Source organism: Cebus imitator, unplaced genomic scaffold (assembly GCF_001604975.1).
Source record: "Cebus imitator isolate Cc_AM_T3 unplaced genomic scaffold, Cebus_imitator-1.0 Scaffold37, whole genome shotgun sequence".
Lineage (NCBI taxonomy): Eukaryota > Metazoa > Chordata > Mammalia > Primates > Cebidae > Cebus > Cebus imitator.
This window is the reverse complement of record NW_016107352.1, coordinates 1,475,362-1,496,430: the sequence shown is the minus strand read 5'-3', so window position 1 is coordinate 1,496,430 and position 21,069 is coordinate 1,475,362. Positions and strand designations below refer to the sequence as shown.

Below are 21,069 nucleotides of genomic sequence, written 5' to 3'. Positions count from 1 at the left end.
ACACTATGGCATAAGAAATATGTAACATCATGATTTCAAAAGAGGCTATTAAAAGCCAAAGAAAAAATGTGAAAATAATATTATATTTTAGATAATGCTGAATCTTTAGGTCAGAAGAACTTTACAATATTATTTTAATAAAAGGCAACCGTCTCCATTTAACCACAGAATTTAAAATGTATATAGCACGTTAAAAATAGGCTATATCAAAATCTATGTCTCAGAAAATTAAGGATGATTTTTACCAAGAGTGGCAATATGACGCCTGAAGTACTTATAGATCATATATATGTGTGTGTGTGTGTATATATATATATATTACATATACCTGTATCAATATGATTATAGATATACACTAGGTATATATCTCTTAGATAAAATAATCTTGTGGATCATACATATATAGCATATCTATGATTATATATGATGTATAGATAATTTGAAATCTTATCTCTAATTAAAAATTTACTTATGTAATTAATAAATATTTATCAAGTACTATTTTGCGAAAGACAGTGGGTTTTTTGTTCTTGGGCAGTGGTCAACACTGACCCAAAGCTAGGGAAACATTCTTAATCCCTGGACTGAACCTCTAATCAGCTCTTCTTTCTTTCTGTCAGCAGTATCCACAGAGTGTTGGGAATTTTAACGAGTAACTGTCAAGATGTTGTTGCTGTAACCTGGCTATTTCTTTATACATCTGTCAGCTGTTTCCTTATTTATCTCCCATAAAAAATTTGAGTGTCAGGCAGAAATAATATGCTTTAAAGACCTCTAAGTATAAAAACAAATATAAAAGTCTACAAAAAGAAAGAAGAAAACCCAAACAGCATAGAATTATACATACACACAAAATGCCTATAGGGCACTTCCTTCCACCTGACCTACACAGGTACAAAAACAGAGTGTTGGAGATGTGAGTTTACTGCAGAATATGACACAACTATAGGCATTCAAATTAAAATGTGTTGTTATAAATATCATGCTGCCCAATAATATGTCTGCCTGATGGGTTTAACCAGCAGGTAGCAGATTGCCACCCTGTTAAAATAACAGAAAATCTCAATCATCAGAATAAAAAAAATACAAGGTTAGAGCTAAAAGAAAAAAAATGACCAAAAATTTTATTTAATTAAACATACCATACTATATATACATGAACCCCTTTGCTCTTAAGTTTATTTTACGAACGGCCAAAATTTTAGTCTACATAATTATGGAAAAATCAAGTAACACTTTGATGCAATGAATAATGCACAAACTAGCTGCAAATTCTGTCAAGAAAATTTTGATCTCCACTTACAGTAGGGTCTTATAAGAAGCATTCAACATGTTTGATTGATCAAAGTCAAGTAAAATGGATCTTGAACAACTGCCACAGGAAGAGCTTTAAATTGCTCTTACAACAAAAACAGTGGTAACAAAAGTATGTATTTCTCAAAAGAACTACACTGAGTAGTCAACTACAGAGTGACACTTTTATTACGGTCATTAAAAAAAGAAGGTAAAAAAAAGCCCTGACTCTTCTCACATGCTTTAATACACTTGAACTTTAAAATAAAATATTAAAAAATATAAACTGAAAAGATCGTACAAACCTGAGAATATGCCAAAAAACATATGAATAACAGCAAAAAGCCTAGTTTCAACAGTAAGCCAAAATGCCAGAAACAATTTCCTAAGAGAGAAAATATTTAATTTACTAAAAAATAAATTTATAGTAGACAACATATTAAATACTCTCTATTCGATACACGTACATGCTGAATAGTTCTTAATATAAGTATGTTTACAAGATTACAAAAAATATATCTACTTAGTGTAAGTTACAAGTAGGAGGACAAAAAGAAAAACAAAGAATGTTTGCTAGGAATGAGGCTACAAAGTGTAAGTGATACCCTGTACACCTGCTGTTCATCCATTAGAAATATATTTTAAAATACCTCCTGGATTCAATTATACTTATTCATTATTGAAAGTTACAACAAAATCTGGAACAAGATATGCAATATAATTTTAACAAACACTTTTGTTGAATATGACTTAGGTGATATTCCTTTAACATTAAAGTTCCAAGGATAAAGCTTAAACTCCCTAATGGACTAGAGTTTAAACATAAAATATATTTCAACATGTGCATATTTAAAATTATGTGTTCAAAGTTTATATATATCAATAGTTTATTTGATTAATATGCTGGGTTTGTACAGAGAAATTAAAACTATAGAGGCTGTCCAAAGACATTACTGGACTTTAATAGAGGCTAGACCTCAACTCATTCCTGAAAAATTATTTGATGTTATATTGGAAGCCAATGGAAAAATACTTTTGACATATACTATTTGGTTGAAAGGGTCAAGTTAAATACATTTTTAAAAACAAAAAATTATTTTTCCAAAAAAGGAAGCTTTTATTTTAATGATATGATCTTGAAAGAAAAAAAAAAAAAAGCATTAAGGTAAATGACTGTGGCCTCACTTTGAACATTATTAGTAACTAACCATGTGAAATTTGAAAATAACAACCTTTTGGGTATTTAGGTTCCTTATATATAAAACAGGTTGATAACTGCTTCAACGCTTGTCTAGAAAATATATTAGTGTTTTTAAATCGTGTTTGACATAAGAAGCCTTTTGCAAAGAAATATTTACTCAAAATCTCTCTCTCTCTCTCTCTCTTTCTCTCTCTCTCTCTCCATATATATATATGGAGATATATATATAAAAAACAAAATCAAAGTAGAGCTGCCAAGATTGAAGCAAGACATAGGCACCTGGAGCCCTATTTGACTTTCCCTTCTCTCTTTCAGTTCTCTGTACTCTGCCTCTGTACAAAAAAAAAGTTTAAAAACTGTGGCATTAGTTAATATGTAAAATGGTTGTGAAGAATTTAAATTTAAAAAAGGAAAAACATGTAATATAAACTATTATTCTGCACTGTTATATTACTTTACTTAGCTGTAACATTTTTAGACAGTTCAAGAACAGAATTTCAAAAGTTCGAAACTACGTATAAATTTAAACTGTCTACATCATTTGATAAAATAATATCCTTCAGAAACTAAAAAGAAATTTCACACACTGAAAAAACATATTTACTAATATAAATAAGAAAGTACATTTACCGTTTGCTTTTTTTTGGATTATTTGTGGCCACAGTGCTAAAGTAATATATATGACCATGAACCATACAGTGACCAAGGGGACAAAGTAATAGAATTGATAAGGTCGATCCATTACTATACATAACACCACTACCAGGAAATTGAGACGAAATAAAACCTATTGAAAAAGAGAAGAAAATGGTTTTCATTCTAAGTAATGGTTTTAATTATAGGTATACACGAACAGCAAAGGTAGATTTTCTCTGACAGAGTATAAATGGTTAAGACTCAATAATGACTGTACAAGTATATATTACTAATCTTTAAAATTATATTTGTTCTGCAATCACTGTAAAGAGTTGAATATAAAATATATATGCATCATTACATCAACTAAATCCCAGCAAAGTACCAACCTGAGCTGTCCTCTGGCTATAACTGGCATCTTGCTAAATGAGAAAAAAGTCATCCGTCTTAGGACTATGGTTTAGAAGCATAGATTACATTATCATGCTTGATTTACCCCATATGGGGTTAAATTAAGAGTTGTCACAGATACAAAATAGTATTATTCAGAACTCAAAATTTAAAAGTGTCTTTGGGACTTTCATAACAGTCATTTCAGATATCAGTTTGATGTCATTCAAAAAACACAGAATTTGGGCAGATTTTTACCAGTGCTGTATCACTTACTATGTGACCTTGGGCAAATTATTTAAGCTCTCTGAGACTTATCTTACTTTCCTCAGCTGTAAATATAAAGATAACAACTCAAGGTTGTAATATGGGATAAATGAAATAATGTTTAGAAATTGCTTAGCATTAGATAGAAAATTAATATCCTCTTCTCAGAGAAAGAAAACAGCACGTTATAATAATTACAGGTAACTCTCTCTATTTCTACAAAACTAAAGTGAATCAGCAATGCTGTCTCCTGTGTACCAGTGCTTTTATTATATATTAAATTATATTTTCCTTCTTTCACTAATAATCTTGAATTACTACACATAGAACACAGACATAATACAACTTTACAGTGCTATTTCATAAATTCAAATTATTCATAGTCTTATAATGACTATATTTTTTTCTCAAGTTAATGGTTTCTCAAGAAAGCATGTTTAACTGAAAGAAAGGAAAACAACAAAGCATTCCTACCTGACATACTCTATGGATTCCAAAATCTCCTTTGATCCAAAAGTATGAGAAATGCCCATACCCTGTCTGAAATAAATATGCGGCAACCAGAACTCGAATGTGCATGTATACAGGCAAAAACTGTTGACAAAAATAAACAGGTAAAACATATGTTGGCATCAACTATATCTTGGATTATCATTAACAAGTATATTTAACAAAGATAATAAATCATTATTAGCATTTGACATCTCCTCAGTCAAAAAGTTTATTCTCAAAAGTTAGTCATTATAGTATGGATTACAAAAATGTAGAATTGGAATTGGAGAGATCTAGGTTCAAATTCTAGTTCTGCCACTTTCTAGCTATGTGTTTTTGAGTTTTCTAATTTGTAAAATGAGACTATTCCTTCCTTCCTTAAAGGGTTCTTGTGAAGAATGAATGAGATAATAAATGTGAAGCACTTTGTACATTAACTTGCACCCAATTAAAATTCAATATATGATAACTATATTGTCATGCATCCTGAATGCAAGATGGGTTCACATTTTTATCCAGTATAAACCTAACTTAGGAATATTATTTCCCTCTCACTCTTATTTTATGAAACAATTTTGTTGTACACTCCTACATCACTGTCTTTGTTATGACCAAGTCCCTTAGGGTCATTTATTATGATATTTCAGAGCATCACATCATTACTTCTAAGTTGAATGAAATACATCACATTTGAATCCACATATGATAGGAGGCACTGAAAATGTTATTTACTAGTACTAATTCTCATAACCTTGGAACACTGTCATTCACCTTTCACCACCTGCTGGTCCTTTATGTGTATATTCACAATTTCCATAGCATAACTCGCACACTGCCTTTTTTTTTTTTTTTTTTTTTGAGACACAGTCTCACTCTGTTGCCTAGGCTGGAGGGCAGTGGTGTGATCTTGGCTTACTGCAGTCTCCGCCTCCCCGATTTAAGCGATTCTCCTGCTTTAGCCTGTCAAGTAGCTGGGACTACAGGAGCCTGCCACCACAACTGGTTAATTTTTTGTATTTTTAGTAGAGATGGGGTTTTGCCATGTTGGCCAGGCTGGTCTCAAACTCCTTGCCTCAGGTGATCCACCCGCCTTGGCCTCCCAAAGTGATGAGATTACAGGCTTGAGCCACCACACCTGGCCATATGCTTTTTAAAGTGATCTTTAAGGCCGTTGTGGTGGCTCATGGCTGCAATCCCAGAGCTTTGGTAGACGGATGCAAGTGGATCGCCTAAGGTAAAGAGTTCAAGAACAGCCTGGCCAATATGGCAAAACCTGGCCTCTATTAAAAATACAAAAATTAGCTGGGCGTGGTGGCTTGCACCTGTAATCCCAGCTACTCGGGACGCTTAAGCAAGGGAGCCGCTTAAACCCAGGAGGGGGAGACTGCAGTGAGCCAAGCTCGTGCCACTGCACTATAGCCTGGGCGACAGAGTGAGACTCCATCACATACACACAAAAAATTAACAAAAATAAAGTGATATTTAAAAGGCTTGCTCAGTGACATGCAATCTCTGCAATTATAAGGTCATTCTTTTGGGGATAATTACCAGATCTATGTAAAATTTTTTGGCTTCTATTTTACAGATTCATCTGATCATCTCTACAATTACCTAGCATTAACACTGCCTATGGTCATTTTAGATTAGGGTACCTTTCCCACGTGATACTTTGTAGGACAAAATAAACTGATTGGGCAGACACATTAAATAGATTTTATAAGCCCTGAATGTATGCATCTTTTACAAACATCCTTGAATTCATCTGTTTCTTTTTTGAGAGATTTTTTTTTGGGGGGGAGGAATGAACCTGAACTTAGATCATAAATTCTTCTACATAGCCTCCACTCTAACCAAACTTAGAGATTCTCTGTCTCCTAAACTGATACATCTTATGCTCCTTTGTCAAGTCTTTTATCTACCTGTTCTGTCTTGCCCTGGAATGTTCCTCCCCTAAATGCATGTTGCTTATCAAATCCTACTCTTCTTTAGAGTCTGGTTCAAAATTCCAATCTTTACTATCAGATGAATGTCATTTCTCCTTCCTGAGTTCCTACAACACCTACAATCTACGTATCAAACAAAGAGTTTTTATTTACTGTCCTTTAATATCAGCTCATTTTAAATTACTTTTATTAGATCAGAAATTTTCAGTGAGGGTGTAACATATTAGAATCAAAAGGATGGAGGGAGGAAATGTACTGAAATAACTTTGGAATTTAATCCAAATCTGTCGCCTTACCTCATTCTTCAATGTACTCTAAAATATCCCCTTCATGGATTGTCTAAGCATCTTTTAATAGCAGAAAACAAATTCCCAAGGCGATCCATTCTACCTTTAGATGGTCATTAACTGCTATAATGTTCCTTTTCATGAAAAGTTGAAATCTAACTATATATAAAAGCTATCATGTTCAGCCCTCTAGAGCAGTGCTGTCCAATAGAAATAAAATATGAGCCATAAGTAATTTTTTAATGAGGCTATCAGAGCATTTTAAAAGTTAAGAGAAACAGGTGAAATAAATTTCAATAAATATATTTTGTTTAACTCAATATATCCAAAATATTATTTCAACATATAAAATAATTTCTTTTTTATATGAAGTTTTTAGATTTAGTACTGATTTATCATAATTAACCATATTTAATATGGTATATATTTCACACTTTTGGCACATCTGAATCCTGACTAGCTACAAAGTGCTCAATAGCCACATGCAACTAATGGGGTTACCACAGCAGACAGTCTAGCTCTAGAGTCTGTCAGAGCTAACTCACTCTTACATCTAATGGCTCTATAAATAATTTAACAGATGTCAAACCTGGTTAATCATTCCTAACTACTTTACACACCCTCCATAAAACATGCGTTCAAGTTCCCTTAAAGACTGGGGCTGGGACTGCAAAGTTGGGTTGGTTATTACATTTAGATAGTAAACATAATTCATTTAAACCAAATTAAACACTGTAACAATTTTCCAAGTTCCTGCCAATGTTGGCCTATTGCAAATTTCATGTAATATTTATCCCAACGTTTTATTTTAAGATATTTTAAACAAACAGAAAAGTTGTACTAGTACAATGAACACCTATATGCTATATGATAAACCTTTTAAAAGTATGTTACAGACCACGTGACAGTGCTCCTAAACTATTTCACCACATATCTCATAGGAAAAAAGGATGGTTTCTTACATGACCACATTATCATTACCATACCCAAGAAATTTAATACAAATATAACAGTATTTACTGTATGATCCATATTCAAAATTCTCCAATTATTATTTTATTGTATTACAACAAAATTCTACTATTAAAAATATGTTTGGAATTTCAACTTTACATTAGAGTTAATAGCTAGTTTGACTTCTGGTTCTCCTCTTTCTCGAGTCCCCATATATTCCCTCATGACCTCTCATTCAGGTCTTTCCATGGAAATTACCTACAAACTCTCCAAAGGCAAAAACAACAATGAAACACAAAATCATCTAGTGTATATACCAATCTTACTATTCTCTCTGTATTAAATTCACAACATTTAATCTATATTTCATATGTATTATACTTTAAAATAATGTTTATACTAACAATGAGAATCTGTCAGACCATAATGATTATGCTAATAATGCTCTAGAATTTTTGACACAGTTCTTATCTTTTAGCATAAAAATATAACACAACTAAAGTTTGACATTTTATTCACAATAAAAAATATTAAGTAATTAAAATAATCATGGCAGTTAAAAAGTTTTTAATATGAGTAATTGCTCAAAGCCAAGAATCAAATCCCCAAATATGTTATAACCTATGCTAAAAATGTTTTGCCTATGTAGATATAGCAAAAATTTTAACCACAACATTCTATATAAAAGAACAGGGATATGTTAATTAATCATTACTAATGATCTGTTAGTGAAAAGTATGTCCTTCCAGAACAGAAATTTTTTAAAATTGTAAATTAGAATATATTAGGATGTAGTATAAGAAGATATATTAGAATGTTAGGTTGGTAAATAATTATAATTGAATGCTAAATTGCCTTCATCCTTTTATGATCTACATCCTTTCTGGAATCACTGAATTGAGGAACTTAGTCTGCTATTAATTATTTCTACCTGATTTTTTAAAACAGTAGTATCACCCTTTAATATGTCAGCAATTAATTATCTCTAAGTGGTATTTTATTAAAACAAATTCCCATTGCCCAGTCTTTATTTATACAGCAGAGATATTCTTAGGATTCAATTTTCATCTCTACTTGCTCCTTAGAGAATCTCTGGATTTATCCTACAAATTCTTAGCTGGGCTTATAAACTATGTCTTACTATCTCCATCTCTCCTTGCCTTGGATCCTTTATACTATTTTGGCTCTTTCATAATGACTCAAATTCACTAGCTTCCCTTTAGCTGCAGCATCGAAGGAATTTCACTGTTACCACAAATATACATATCACAGCCATATAATATTAGTAAAATTTATATTTCATTTCTCTGCCTTCTATACTTCAAATAACTCATAAAATCATAAACAAGTTTTGAAAATAATAAAGAGACAATGAAGAAAGACATCCTTCAATTGTTATAGATAGCTGAAAAACACTAGTAATCCATCTTAATACAGCTATAAAATCTTCAATATACTCCTTTCTGGGCAACACTCCTCTCCTACTTCAATTTATCATTGATGTATGTACTGTTTACAGATGTGTGCTTTATATAAGCAAATAAAACAATAAAAAACAGTTCAATAGTTTCTGAATTATACATTTCTTAAAAATTTTTAAACATATTTTATGGAAAGTTTGCATCTTCACTATAAAAACTTGTGTGAAAAGTGGCTGTTAGGCTCAGCCACAAAAGCTTATTAACTGTAATGTAGCTGGGGTGTTACAACTCAGAACACACATTTTTTTTCTAGCCCTGTCGAATCCAAAGTGGCCAGAGATCATGATAATCCTGTCTCTTAAAACAGCTATGGAGAAAGAAAAAACTATTTTTTTCCAGGTACAAAAGACACTGGATGACCAAAGGAAGGGTCTTCCACAGCACAGAGGAGATAACAGTACTTAGCACTTAGGAAGTATGGCATATCCTATGTTATCTACAATAGCAGTCCACCTGTATTTGGATTATTTGAATACTGAGGCAAGAGAGTTCTGAGTTTTTTAAACTTTAAAAATGTAAAAATAGCTAGTCAAACTTCCTAAAAGACAGTGAAGGATATATAAACTATAATAATCAAATTTGATTTCTTCTGATAGTAACTTGCCTATTCTAAATGCTTTATAATTGTCACCTTCAAAGTTTCTTTGTTATTTTTGAGACACAGTCTGACTCTGTCACCCAGGCTGGAGTGCAGTGGTGCAATCTTGGCTCACCGCAACCTCCACCCCCGTGGTTCAAGCATTTCTCTTGCCTCAGCCTCCCAAGTAGCTGGGATTACAGGCTTGCACTACCACACCTCGCTAATTTTTTTATTTCTAGTACAGACAGGGTTTCACCATGTTGGCCAGGCTGGTCTTGAACTCCTGACCTCAAGTAATTCACCCACCTCAGCCTCCCAAAGTGCTGGGATTACAGGTGTCTGCCACCACACCTGGCCTCTTCAAAGTTTCTTGGTAACTTTTATTAGCTGTTCAACAAGATGGTATAAAATAATACCCTTAGATATCAGCTACTTCTAATATGTTAAAAATTAAGGCCAAGTAAATACAAATAAATTACTGCCTTATCTTTTTTTTAATTACTTTGCTCTTAAAATTACATTTTTTCAAAGAGTTAGGAAAAGAATGGGAAGGCAGGAAGATTGAGTGGGAAATAAGAAGGATCTATAACTGGTAGAGAATATAAAACACAAAAAAGCTGGTGCCCTTAAAGAAACATTAAAATGACATTATTTCCTATACTTTCTGAACTTAAATTTGAAATACTTACTGTACTTGCTCCAGAAATGTGATAAATCAAAATCACAAGTTGCATCCAGCCTTTCCATTCATCTGTTTGTTCTCTATTTAATACTTTAGTCTGTGTAAAGGAACAAAAATCTGTTTTAAAATTCATCATGAAGAAATTATTTGAACAGTATACATTAAGTATATTAAAAGTTTTCTTACAGGATATAAAGCTAATGCTTCTGTCAAAAGAACCCTTATGGTGGTGAAAAACAGTTATAAACTGTCATTTTAATTCTTGCTAAAAGATAGAATAAAACTTTTAAATACAATATGAATACAAAAAAAAACCATAAAGAGTTTTTTAATATTTAAGTGGATCCTCTTGGTTTTGTACTAGAATGACAATTATATTAAAATTAAATATACTAAAATTAAACTACAACAGATGTATTTATAAATCTAAAAATGGCATTCCATAATTTTTTCTATAATTTCAGTTAAAAGGATCTTATAATTCCCCTACACTTTATTGACAGAAAAAAGCTCCATTATGACAGTTTACTTTCCCTAGTATATTCTCACTGAAGATGAATAACTAATTAATAACCCTCATAGGAGAGGTATGTTTTACAATAGAATTCAGTAATTCAAATAAATCATGCCTTGTAAAGAAGTTACACAAATATTCTGAGCAATGAATGCAATTCCAAAATAGGAAAATCAGAATATTGTGAGTAGTAGTGGCCACATCATTAAGTTCTAATTGATATGTATATATGTCTGACTGATAAATATATAAATATATGTTTATGTGCATAGGCATTTGTTAATATATTATTTTACTTTATAAAAGATAATAGTATCTCATGCTTGAAGACCATCATAAAATCAGAACGAAAGTTCCATCAACAAGCAGGTAAAATAATATTAAGTCACGAAATCTTTTTCACAGGTCGTATTTCCCAGCTTTTCAACAAGTTTCACGTGACTGACCTTTTTCCAAACTATTCCAAAAAAAGAACAGTTAAGAATCCACTAAGTGAAGTGTAACTACACTATTCCTTCTTCCTCATCCATATACATGTTTGTATATTCTGGCATGATAAACGATACTAGTTCTTTTATGCAGAATTTGTAATGAGATAAGAAGGATAACATGAGTTAAAAAGAAAATGACTCTTACCTCTTTAGTATTTTCATTGTAAAATACTCCCAAAACCAAAATGTAGATAATTGGAATAAAGAAAGATGAATGTGTATAAAATTTGTTTTCCTTCATGAACAGATTTGCACGGTCACACATATAGAAATATGCCATAATCAGGCCAAGTTTGCAGAAAGACTGTAAAAGTATTTCTAATGAAGACACAGGGGTATTGATAATATTTTTCTTTTCCTCTCCACTTTCCAAATCAGTACATGGCTTATTCTTCCGATGAGCATTGCGATGAATTATGTAAAAAATTAAATATCCAGTAATAGATAAAGTGAAAAAACAAGCAGCTAGCTTCTGTATGAGAGTAAGAGGAGGCCGAGGTTGACAACAGGACCCATCTACAGGCTTCAAAATTTTATTGCAATACACATTCATAAGAATCATTGCACTCTGTGAACAAATCAAGTTATTTGGTTATTATCTTGTCAGTGATGTATTTCACATTAAGTTTTCTCCTGTGAATACTGCTGAGTTTTTAGCACTAAAACCAAAATGCTTTCATATCTTTTGCTACCATTTCCCAAATCATGCAAATTCCATCTGTAATAGCTAGTTCAGGATGTTTCAAACTTCTGGGGCTGTGAACCAAAATACAAAATACATTTTATAATGTGACCCAGGACAATACCTATCCTTACTACTTGGAATGCACTCTGAGATTGTTCTGTTCTATTCCTTTTTTTCCAACACCGATTTCATGGTTGTTATTATGGGTTGTGACCTTTGGTTAAAAAAATGCTGACAGACATCAAGGACCAAAGAATTTTAATCAGCAGACTTTCAAAACAGAAGATGCCAGAACACTTAAGATAAAGACTACTGCTTAAATGTGAAAAAAACAACATAAAATAACTGTCACTAAAAAATTATTAGTTTTTAGCTAGCAATATTTGTAGTATGTCTTTCATTTGGATTATAGCTTATAGGCCATTTAGGATTCTACAGTTTTAAGATATCTAATGTTAAATATAACTTAGAACTTTCAACATGGTTTGATTATATAAAATCGTTTTGGGAAAGTTGTCAAGAGTCTGTCTAGTTGAAGGTTCAGTCAAACTCTAGTTTTGTAAAAACTTCATAGTTTAGGCATCTGTGGAACTCCAGGTGATTACGTTATTTAAGCCTAAGCATTCAAAATAATCAAGTGTTTAGGAAATCTCATCCTTTTAGCCCTGACACTGCAGGTGGTTTTATGCCTGCACTCTTGCAGATATTAGTCTTCAAATTCCATTGTAAGGTTCTCAACTAGCTTTTAGGGGGTCCTTTTACATATATGGAGAACCATATGTATATGCAAATATACACATCATTCTGCAGGAGAAGAACAAAACCATTGTCTTTTATCAGATACTCAAAGGGCTTATGTAACTCTCACAAAGGTTAAGAACCACTGCTTTATAAGAGAAAAAACTTTAATTTGTTCCACTGTTTGTGAAAATTTATAGTTATGTAGTTTTCTTTCATATTTAACCTAAATCCCTTTCCATGGGTTAACCTGAATTTATTCAGTATATACTTGTGTATTTAGAATAGAATAATGCTTAGGATAGAAGGGCTAGAAGGACTTTTTTTCTTTCTTTCTTTTTTTTTTTTTTTTTTTTTTTTTTTTTTTTTTTTTTTTTTTTTTTTTTTGAGACAGAGTCTCCCTCTGTCACCCAGGCTGGAGTGCAGTGGCAGGATCTTGGCTCACTGCAACCTCTGCCTCCCAGGTTCAAGCAATTCTCCTGCCTCAGCCTCCATAGTATCTGAGATTACAGGCATGTGCCACCACACTCAGCTAATTTTTGCATTTTTAGTGGAAATGGGGTTTCCCCATGTTGGCCAGGGTAGTCTCAAACTTCTGACCTCAGGTGATCTGCCTCGGCCTCCCAAAGTGCTGGGATTACAGGTGTGAACCACCACGCCCGGCCAGAAGAGCTATAGGGAAATAATAAACATTATTTTATGTATTAAAAAATGTACTCTTCATTGAAGTTTAATCTTGTGAGCTTAAGGTTTAAGGTAAGGAGAACATAAAGGCAGTGGCTTTTAAATGTGAGTGTGCTGAGAACATATATGCTTATTAGGAAACAATGTATATAACAGTGATTAGCACTCAGTAAATGAACTTCCTCTCTTCCCTAACTTCTTTCTCTCTTAGAATATAACAAAACTCTTAAGTATATATTCAGCTAGATGATAGAAACCAAAATTTATTTCTAGATGTATCTTTATACAGAATAACTAACTACAAGTTACTAACACTGCAATAAAATAAATTATAAACATGTTATAATGACTTATGGCTATAAGCAATTGATATTATATTCTCCATCTACTGACATATATAAAAATTGCTTACAGTTTCTCTGCTTGATTCAGGAAGATGTAAGCCATCCAAAGATTCCATGATGGTTTCTTGAGCAATTAATTTGGAAACACTGAACATCTTAACATTTGATTTAGAATTTCTGGTGCTACTATTCAAAATACTGACTGCAGCCTCATTGTAAGCATCTATCTTCTCATTAGTGATCATCTTCCTATTTTCACTTAATAGATCTTCATAAACAGGATCTGTATGTGAGACATATTTTTAAAAAACACATTTCAAAAATCCCTATTGGTAAAAATTGTGATCATGCAAGTTAGATGTACCACATTCACATGTTGTTTTTAAAAGTACAGTTGATATCAGGTACCTAACAGTTCATTTTTACATAAAGCTTCCCAAAGCTTGCAATACATTTCCCATCGTATATTCAAGTTTGAATCAAGCAATATCCCTCTCAAATTTAAAGAATTTTTGTCCCATCTCTATGTACACAGATTTGGGGAAATATTTTTATGCTCCAGCATGTCTTAAGAGTTTAACATTTTTGGATGCTGGGTTATACTGGGTAACAAGAAATCTAAAATGATTTATAGAAGATTGCTTAATTAAAAATAGCTGCCCATCTTTTTTTTTCTCTTGTAGCTGCTTAATTCTGTAAACTTTGTTCATATGATTAGAAAGTAATATTACTGAGGATCAAGGTCTGTCTATTCTTTTATCACTTACTATAAATAACTTTAATTTTTCCTCATTTTAGTATGAGAAAGGTTAGCAGTGAGTCTGTGAATAAAATGGGGGTTATGGAACACATCATCACTACCCCTTTACTTATTCCTTTCATCTTGACATTCAACTTGGAAATATTAAGAATTTCTGACAAAAAACATGAATTGCTAAAATATCCAAGGAATTTCACATTGTGCTAGGCATTAAATAGTGGACATTTAATAAATTCCTAAAATGAGTTAAGCTAATGTCTACTAAGAATTTCATTACAAGCATAAACTAGATGGTGTAAATTTAAACATATTCTGTCAATTCAAACATATATTTTATTTATTTTTTTCAGAAATCCATTGCTTGCTAAAAAAAAGTATATTTATTTCTAATGACTTTAATATTATAAAGCAGGGTGAAGGATATTTACTTCTAATGACTTTAATATTATGAAACAGGGCAAAACCCCATCTCTACCAAACATACAAAAAAATTAGCTGGGTATGGTGGTGCACGCCTGTAGTCCCAGCTACTCGGGAGGCTGAGGTGGGAGGATTGCTTGAGCCTGAAGGGCGGAGGTTGCAGTGAGCCAAGATTGTGCCACTGTACTCCAACCTGGGAAAGAGAGTGAGACCCTGTCTCAAAAAAAAAATTATGAAATAGATAATTTTTTTCTATATATTTCCCTATCACAATATACGTTTTGTAAGAAATAAAAAATCAGAGATATCACATCTCATTCGCCTTTAGGACTTATCTTTTTGTTATGCATTCTTACAGCCATTCTGATGAGGTTCCTTAGAGGATATATTTTTTATTTTTACTTATATTTATTAATTTGTTCCTTACATTTGAAAAACGAGAGAAAACAACTCAGGTGTGCTCTAATCTTGCAAATCTTATTTCAAAATTAAGTCTCATAAAGGAGTAATTCTGTTTCTTGAAACAGGAGATAACAAAAACCCATGCTTCAAACTATACACAAAATGACATTTTTTCATTACTTATTCCTTACCTTGTAAGACCCAATAAACATCACTAGTCTTTGCCAATTTTTCTAAAAGCGGTGCTATGGAGGTAATGTTCATTTTATACTGAGAAAGCCCTTCACTGCTACCATTGTGAATCTTGATGGACCACTAAAAAGAAGTACAAATTATGCATTAATTTAGTATTTATCACAATTAAAGTATATAATTTACCTATTGTAACAAGGGTTATTATTTTAGATATTTCCCATCCAATACTAGAATAAACTTCAGTCAAATTATTTCATGAAATATATGAAGGCAATTAGAAAAACCTGTTACAAATTATACTTTCTATGTATAACATTCAAGAAGAATACAATTTTAGATATAAAAAACACTGATATTTAACACTAAGTTTCCTAAGTTCATTCCAGTTTTTTTATTAAAATTCATCAATCTAATCATAATAGAAGTAGGAATTAAAAATGTAGGTACAATCAAGAATTCTGAACAGAAATTAACTTTTTCTTAGCATGTTCTTAAATGTGAAACAAAATAATTAAGTAAAAATACAGACAATAACTTACTGTGGCAGCTCCTGCTACAATCACATGGGGTTTTGCAATGGAATCCTAAAGGAAGAAAAATCTTTATCATAGTATTATATCCAGTTCAGAGAATTAATACAAGTAACATCATTTAATTTTTTCCTTAAAATGTAAGTTCTTCCTTCTAAATGTATTAGAAGTTTCTAGAATTCCTTGTTATTATTATTGCTTATTATTGGTATAACAAGACAGATATCCAATGCCTAAAATCTTGTAAGGCTACACATTCATACAGGATGACAGAAATTTGGATAGTTAATTCTTTGGTGTTCTTAAAAAAAAAAAAAGCACCACTGAAATCTAACATGACCTAATATTGTTCCGAACTCTGAGTAAAATGCTTAAAGCTCTAGTGTATTATGTCAGTCAATTAAAAGGTAATCATGGAAGCCTACAGGGTACATAATTTAAGCTTTAAATAAAATACAAAGTCAGTGCCAAAACAATCTTCTGGGAAAGCTAAATCCAATGCATATTTAATAAAATAAACTGGTAACTATTAAAGACCACATGTGGAAAAACACAAGTAGAAATCCCTAAAAATCTTCACCAAATACAAATTAGTTTCCCCCACTTACATATGTATTCAGTTTCCACTGTTTCAGTTACCCATGGTCAACTCAGGTCCAAAAATATTAAATAGAAACTTCCAAAAATAAATAATTTCTAAGTTTTCAATTATGTGCCATTCTAAGTAACATCATAAAATCTCAGGCTATTCCACTCTGTCCCTCCTGGGATGTGAATCCTCTCTTTGTTCAAGGTATCATGCTGTTATATGCCACCTGGCCATTAGTCACTTAGTAGCCACTCAGTTATCAGACCAACTGTCACAGCATCACAATCCTTGTGTTAAAGTAACCACTATTTTACTCAATAATGACCCCAAAGCTCAAAAATAGTGATGCTGAGATACTGTGATAATTGTTCTATTTTATTATTAGTCATTGCTGTTAATCTCTTACTGGGCCTAATTTATACATTAAACTTTATCATACATTTTTATGTATAGGAAAAAATATAGTACACATAGCGTTCGGTACCACCTATGGTTTCAGGCATATGCTGGGGTCTTGGAACATATTAACCATGGACAAAGGGGGACTACTGTATACTATTTATAATATATAGCAATAATATATTATAATACAATTATATATGTAGCTAACTATATATTATATATAGTATAACATGTATATAGTACTTAGGAACTTAGTACTTTCTCTTAAACTATGTCATTGTAATATAGATTCCTGCCACCCTGTGGGGTAAGCAAGATGATATTATACATCTCTTAGAAAACAACGATACAGACTCGGAATGGCTAACAGGATATTGCTGAGGCCTGCCAGGTAAGTGAGAATTTAAGTCTTTTGACTTTTGAATTCAGTACACTTATCACCTCATCAAAGACCTGATATTGCAATCATATACAAAGAAACAATTAAAACAAAATTTAATAACAAAAAACTGACCCATGTACAAAAATGAGTTACTTTTTCATTATAAAGGTAATATACTCTTAGTGTAAAATACTATGAAAATAGAGAAAAATAACAAAATACACCCATTTTCTTTTAGATATATGACCATTTCCAGTCTAGCATGCTTCATTTTACATTCTTAAAGAATTTTTAGTGAAAAAAAATTTTTTGCTTCATCCCTAGGTAGCTTTCTCATTCCCAAAATTTCTATTGGTTACCCCAAAACTTATATTCCTTAAACAGTCTCTCTTGTCCTTCTCAGCATAATGTTTAATTCTCAAACTTCATAGAGAAAATAAAATTCATCCGACATGTGTCCTCTTGCCTTCCTTTCTCCATTCTTACAACTTATCTTTACTACCCCAGCTATCTTCCTCTGACAAGAAAGTAAAGAAAATATGTCCCTGTTCTTCTCAATGGCTAATGCCTTCCTCTGTCTACATTCCCTCCCTTTTCACTTCTGGGGCTATAAACTATGAATTATGTTCTCCAGCTCTCATAGTATCAAACTTGTCCTCCTCCACTCTCTTTCCTTCCCTCAACCTAAAAGTGTTAAATTAAACTTATCCTGAAAAAGTTTTCCTTCAACCCTGTCTCACCTCACATCTGTAACCAACAGATTACTTGAAAGAGTATTCTGCCCTCACTATGTCAATTTCGTTCTCTCATTTATGCCTCAACTTATGTTTTGAATTTGGGCTTCACTATCCATTAAAACTGTTCTGAGAGCCCACTAATGAACTCTGGATTGCCAAATGCTGTAGCTTGATTCTACCTTAGCAAGTTTTGAAAGTGCCACTGGTGACTATCTACCTTATAAAATCCTTACCTCCACCGTATGTGATTTTACAGTCCTTCCACCCTTCCTCCCTTGCTTTTCTTCCTACTCCTTTTACTGCCACTTCTCAGAATCTCCTTGATAATTCCATTCTTCACAAGCTTTCTCCTCTTTAATCTCTAAATTCTCTGTCTATTCAATTTCTTCCATTCAAATAACTTAAATATCACCTCAATCCATACCAAGACTCCCCAAATCCATTCACATAGTTCAGCCTTAATGATTTCCAATCACTTACAGAAATATGTCTAAATTGCCAGTTTCTTTACAAGTTAGCCTAATTTCCTTCCACTCCTCCAATATATCACATCATTCACCTGTTTAAAACTTTCAATGGTTCTCCACTACCCTCAATACAATGTATTCAATTCAATGTATTGATTTTCAGAAAATACACCCTGAAGTGTTTAGAAGTAGTTAAAAAATGGACAAAATAAATCCACTCCCCCAATATGGGTTAGAATATCATTCATAATATAGTATCTGCTTCTTCAACTCTTATCAACTCCCTCCAAAATGAAGCACATAAAAAGAACAACCAAAACCAACACACATAAAGAAGCATTTTATATTTTAGCTCCAGCCACACTAAAACTGCTAGAGATTCCCTGCATAGGCTATACTCCATCTTCACTATCATTGCACATATTGTTTCCTTTGCAGGGAAAAACCCCATTTCTCATTCCCCACACTCACCTTCAAGACCACTTTATCTGAAAACTAATTTTGAAAACCTGAAAAAATTACACTTAGGACCTATCCTCTGTAATTCTGTTTGTTGTGCCCTATATATTTCCTGTTTTAGCAGTTGCTTAAGTATCTATATGTGTAATTCATCTAGAAGCTCTTTGAGGGGAGAAACTCTATACTGTTGACCAGTGTATCAACAGTGTCCAGTTTAGTGCCTAGAATATGGAAATATCTGTGGAATACCTACTTAGAGTCCTCTCAATTCAACTTTGCTTTTATGCCTATAGGCTTCTATAAGACTATTCCAGTTAATAAGCGTATCTTGTTCCTAACTCATAGTTCTCAAATATCATCTCTATAAAATTTTCTTAGATCATTAGCAATACTCTCACCACCTCCCATCCTAACTGCCTCTATCCATGGTGCTTTCATAGTCCTTTGAGCTCAATTCTGTGTTAGCCTTTGCCGTTTTATGTTGTTTTTCATCAGTAAGTCACCATCTACTAGACTGCAAATTCCTTGAGGGCAGAGACTGAAGTTAATTCCCAGCCACATTCCTATTGCTCAGCACAAAGCTGGCAATAGCACATAAACAATAAAAATGTGGGTCTCCAAATCCTCAGCTTCTAGCAGCTTACTACAGAAATAGTAAAAAATAAATACATACATACATGCTCCTTGAGTGAATGAAATCCATCAGCTAATCAACCTCAGGTGATTATGTGGTCATCTATCTAAATAAATTGAATATTTTCTTTTTCTCAACAACCATAATAAATTTTACAACAGAATCTAAGGCTCCAAAAACTAGCTTTAACAAATTTATGAGAATTGAAATTTTGGATATGTAATGTATCTCCAGGTTAGTAAATACTATAAAGGTTTTCTGTGATCTTGCAGGACTTACAAATTGTAATGTATTAATGTTCACTTAACTGTGAATTTCTAATACTTTAATAAATATATTTTCAGTCCAGCACAAATATGAAACATATGCTAAAATCATTTCAAATGTACACAGAACATTATTCTACACTTCTGGACATTTAAAAACGTATCAATAAAAACAAAACATGGTGTACACCTCAATTTACCAGAAAACTGAATTCTAGAAGTTGTCTACATGTTTGTTTTTTGGAAACATTCGCTCAAAGAAACAAGATTAGAAATGCTAGCTAGGTTCCCATGGGATCCTACAACAGCCTATTTATTGTATGATGTGATCGTGATACTAAACATTTACTGTGAAGGAAACAAAAAAATCCCAAACCAAAAAACTGTTGCACAGCAATTAATTAAGCAAAACAAGGTCAATAAAATTAAATATTATTTACCTGTCTCAAATACAAATGTCTCTGGGAAAGAATATAGGTTTAATTAAAGGACTAACGAAAAGTTGTATGGAAACTATTACAGGGATTGTAAAATGGACTTGTGAGAACTTAGGAGTTTTCTGAGGTTAATATCATGATTGCCTTTACATCTAATGTATCTCCAAACATGATGAGCTAAAGCATATTAGTCCTGTCTGCTGGGTCACAAATGTAATAATAAAAGGGAGAAAAGGCTATAAAAACAAATAAACAAAAATTTCCTCAAGTATCTGGGCATGAGTTAGGAAAAAACAGAAAAATGCTCAAGAGAATACACATTGTGTTGGGAAGACTACCTGGGTTTGAATTAGCTGAACTACAGCAGTTAACAGAAGATTTTAAGTCTGAGAAGTGTGGTATAAGCATAACCTGCCTTATGGACAGAACGGCGGTAACGGGGCAGAGATGTTGGATGAACACATTCCCTTCTCTAGGAAGTGCTAAAATCAGTCCAGCCCAGTTTAGTTTAGTTGCTATCAAGAAGGTAGGTATAAAATATCAGAGTAGGACACAGGAGAGAGGGGAAGAAAAATATGCTTATGGGCTTTTAAAATTTGGTTGTAGGGCCGGGCGCGGTGGCTCAAGCCTGTAATCCCAGCACTTTGGGAGGCTGAGGCGGGTGGATCACGAGGTCAAGAGATCGAGACCATCCTGGTCAACAAGGTGAAACCCCGTCTCTACTAAA

At 32.6% G+C, this 21,069-nt stretch overlaps 1 protein-coding gene across 1 annotated transcript in view; it reads right to left on the bottom strand.

The window, feature by feature from the left end:
• Positions 1 to 21,069, bottom strand: part of CASD1 (CAS1 domain containing 1) — a 48,752-nt gene that overhangs the window by 8,713 nt on the left and 18,970 nt on the right. The window contains exons 6-13 of the mRNA XM_017525117.1: positions 15,979 to 16,023; positions 15,436 to 15,559; positions 13,731 to 13,945; positions 11,357 to 11,779; positions 10,214 to 10,303; positions 4,262 to 4,381; positions 3,125 to 3,281; positions 1,599 to 1,678 (exon numbers count right to left, since the gene is read on the bottom strand). Of these exons, the coding sequence (XP_017380606.1) occupies positions 1,599 to 1,678; positions 3,125 to 3,281; positions 4,262 to 4,381; positions 10,214 to 10,303; positions 11,357 to 11,779; positions 13,731 to 13,945; positions 15,436 to 15,559; positions 15,979 to 16,023 (1,254 nt within the window). The remainder of the gene's footprint in view (positions 1 to 1,598; positions 1,679 to 3,124; positions 3,282 to 4,261; positions 4,382 to 10,213; positions 10,304 to 11,356; positions 11,780 to 13,730; positions 13,946 to 15,435; positions 15,560 to 15,978; positions 16,024 to 21,069) is intronic.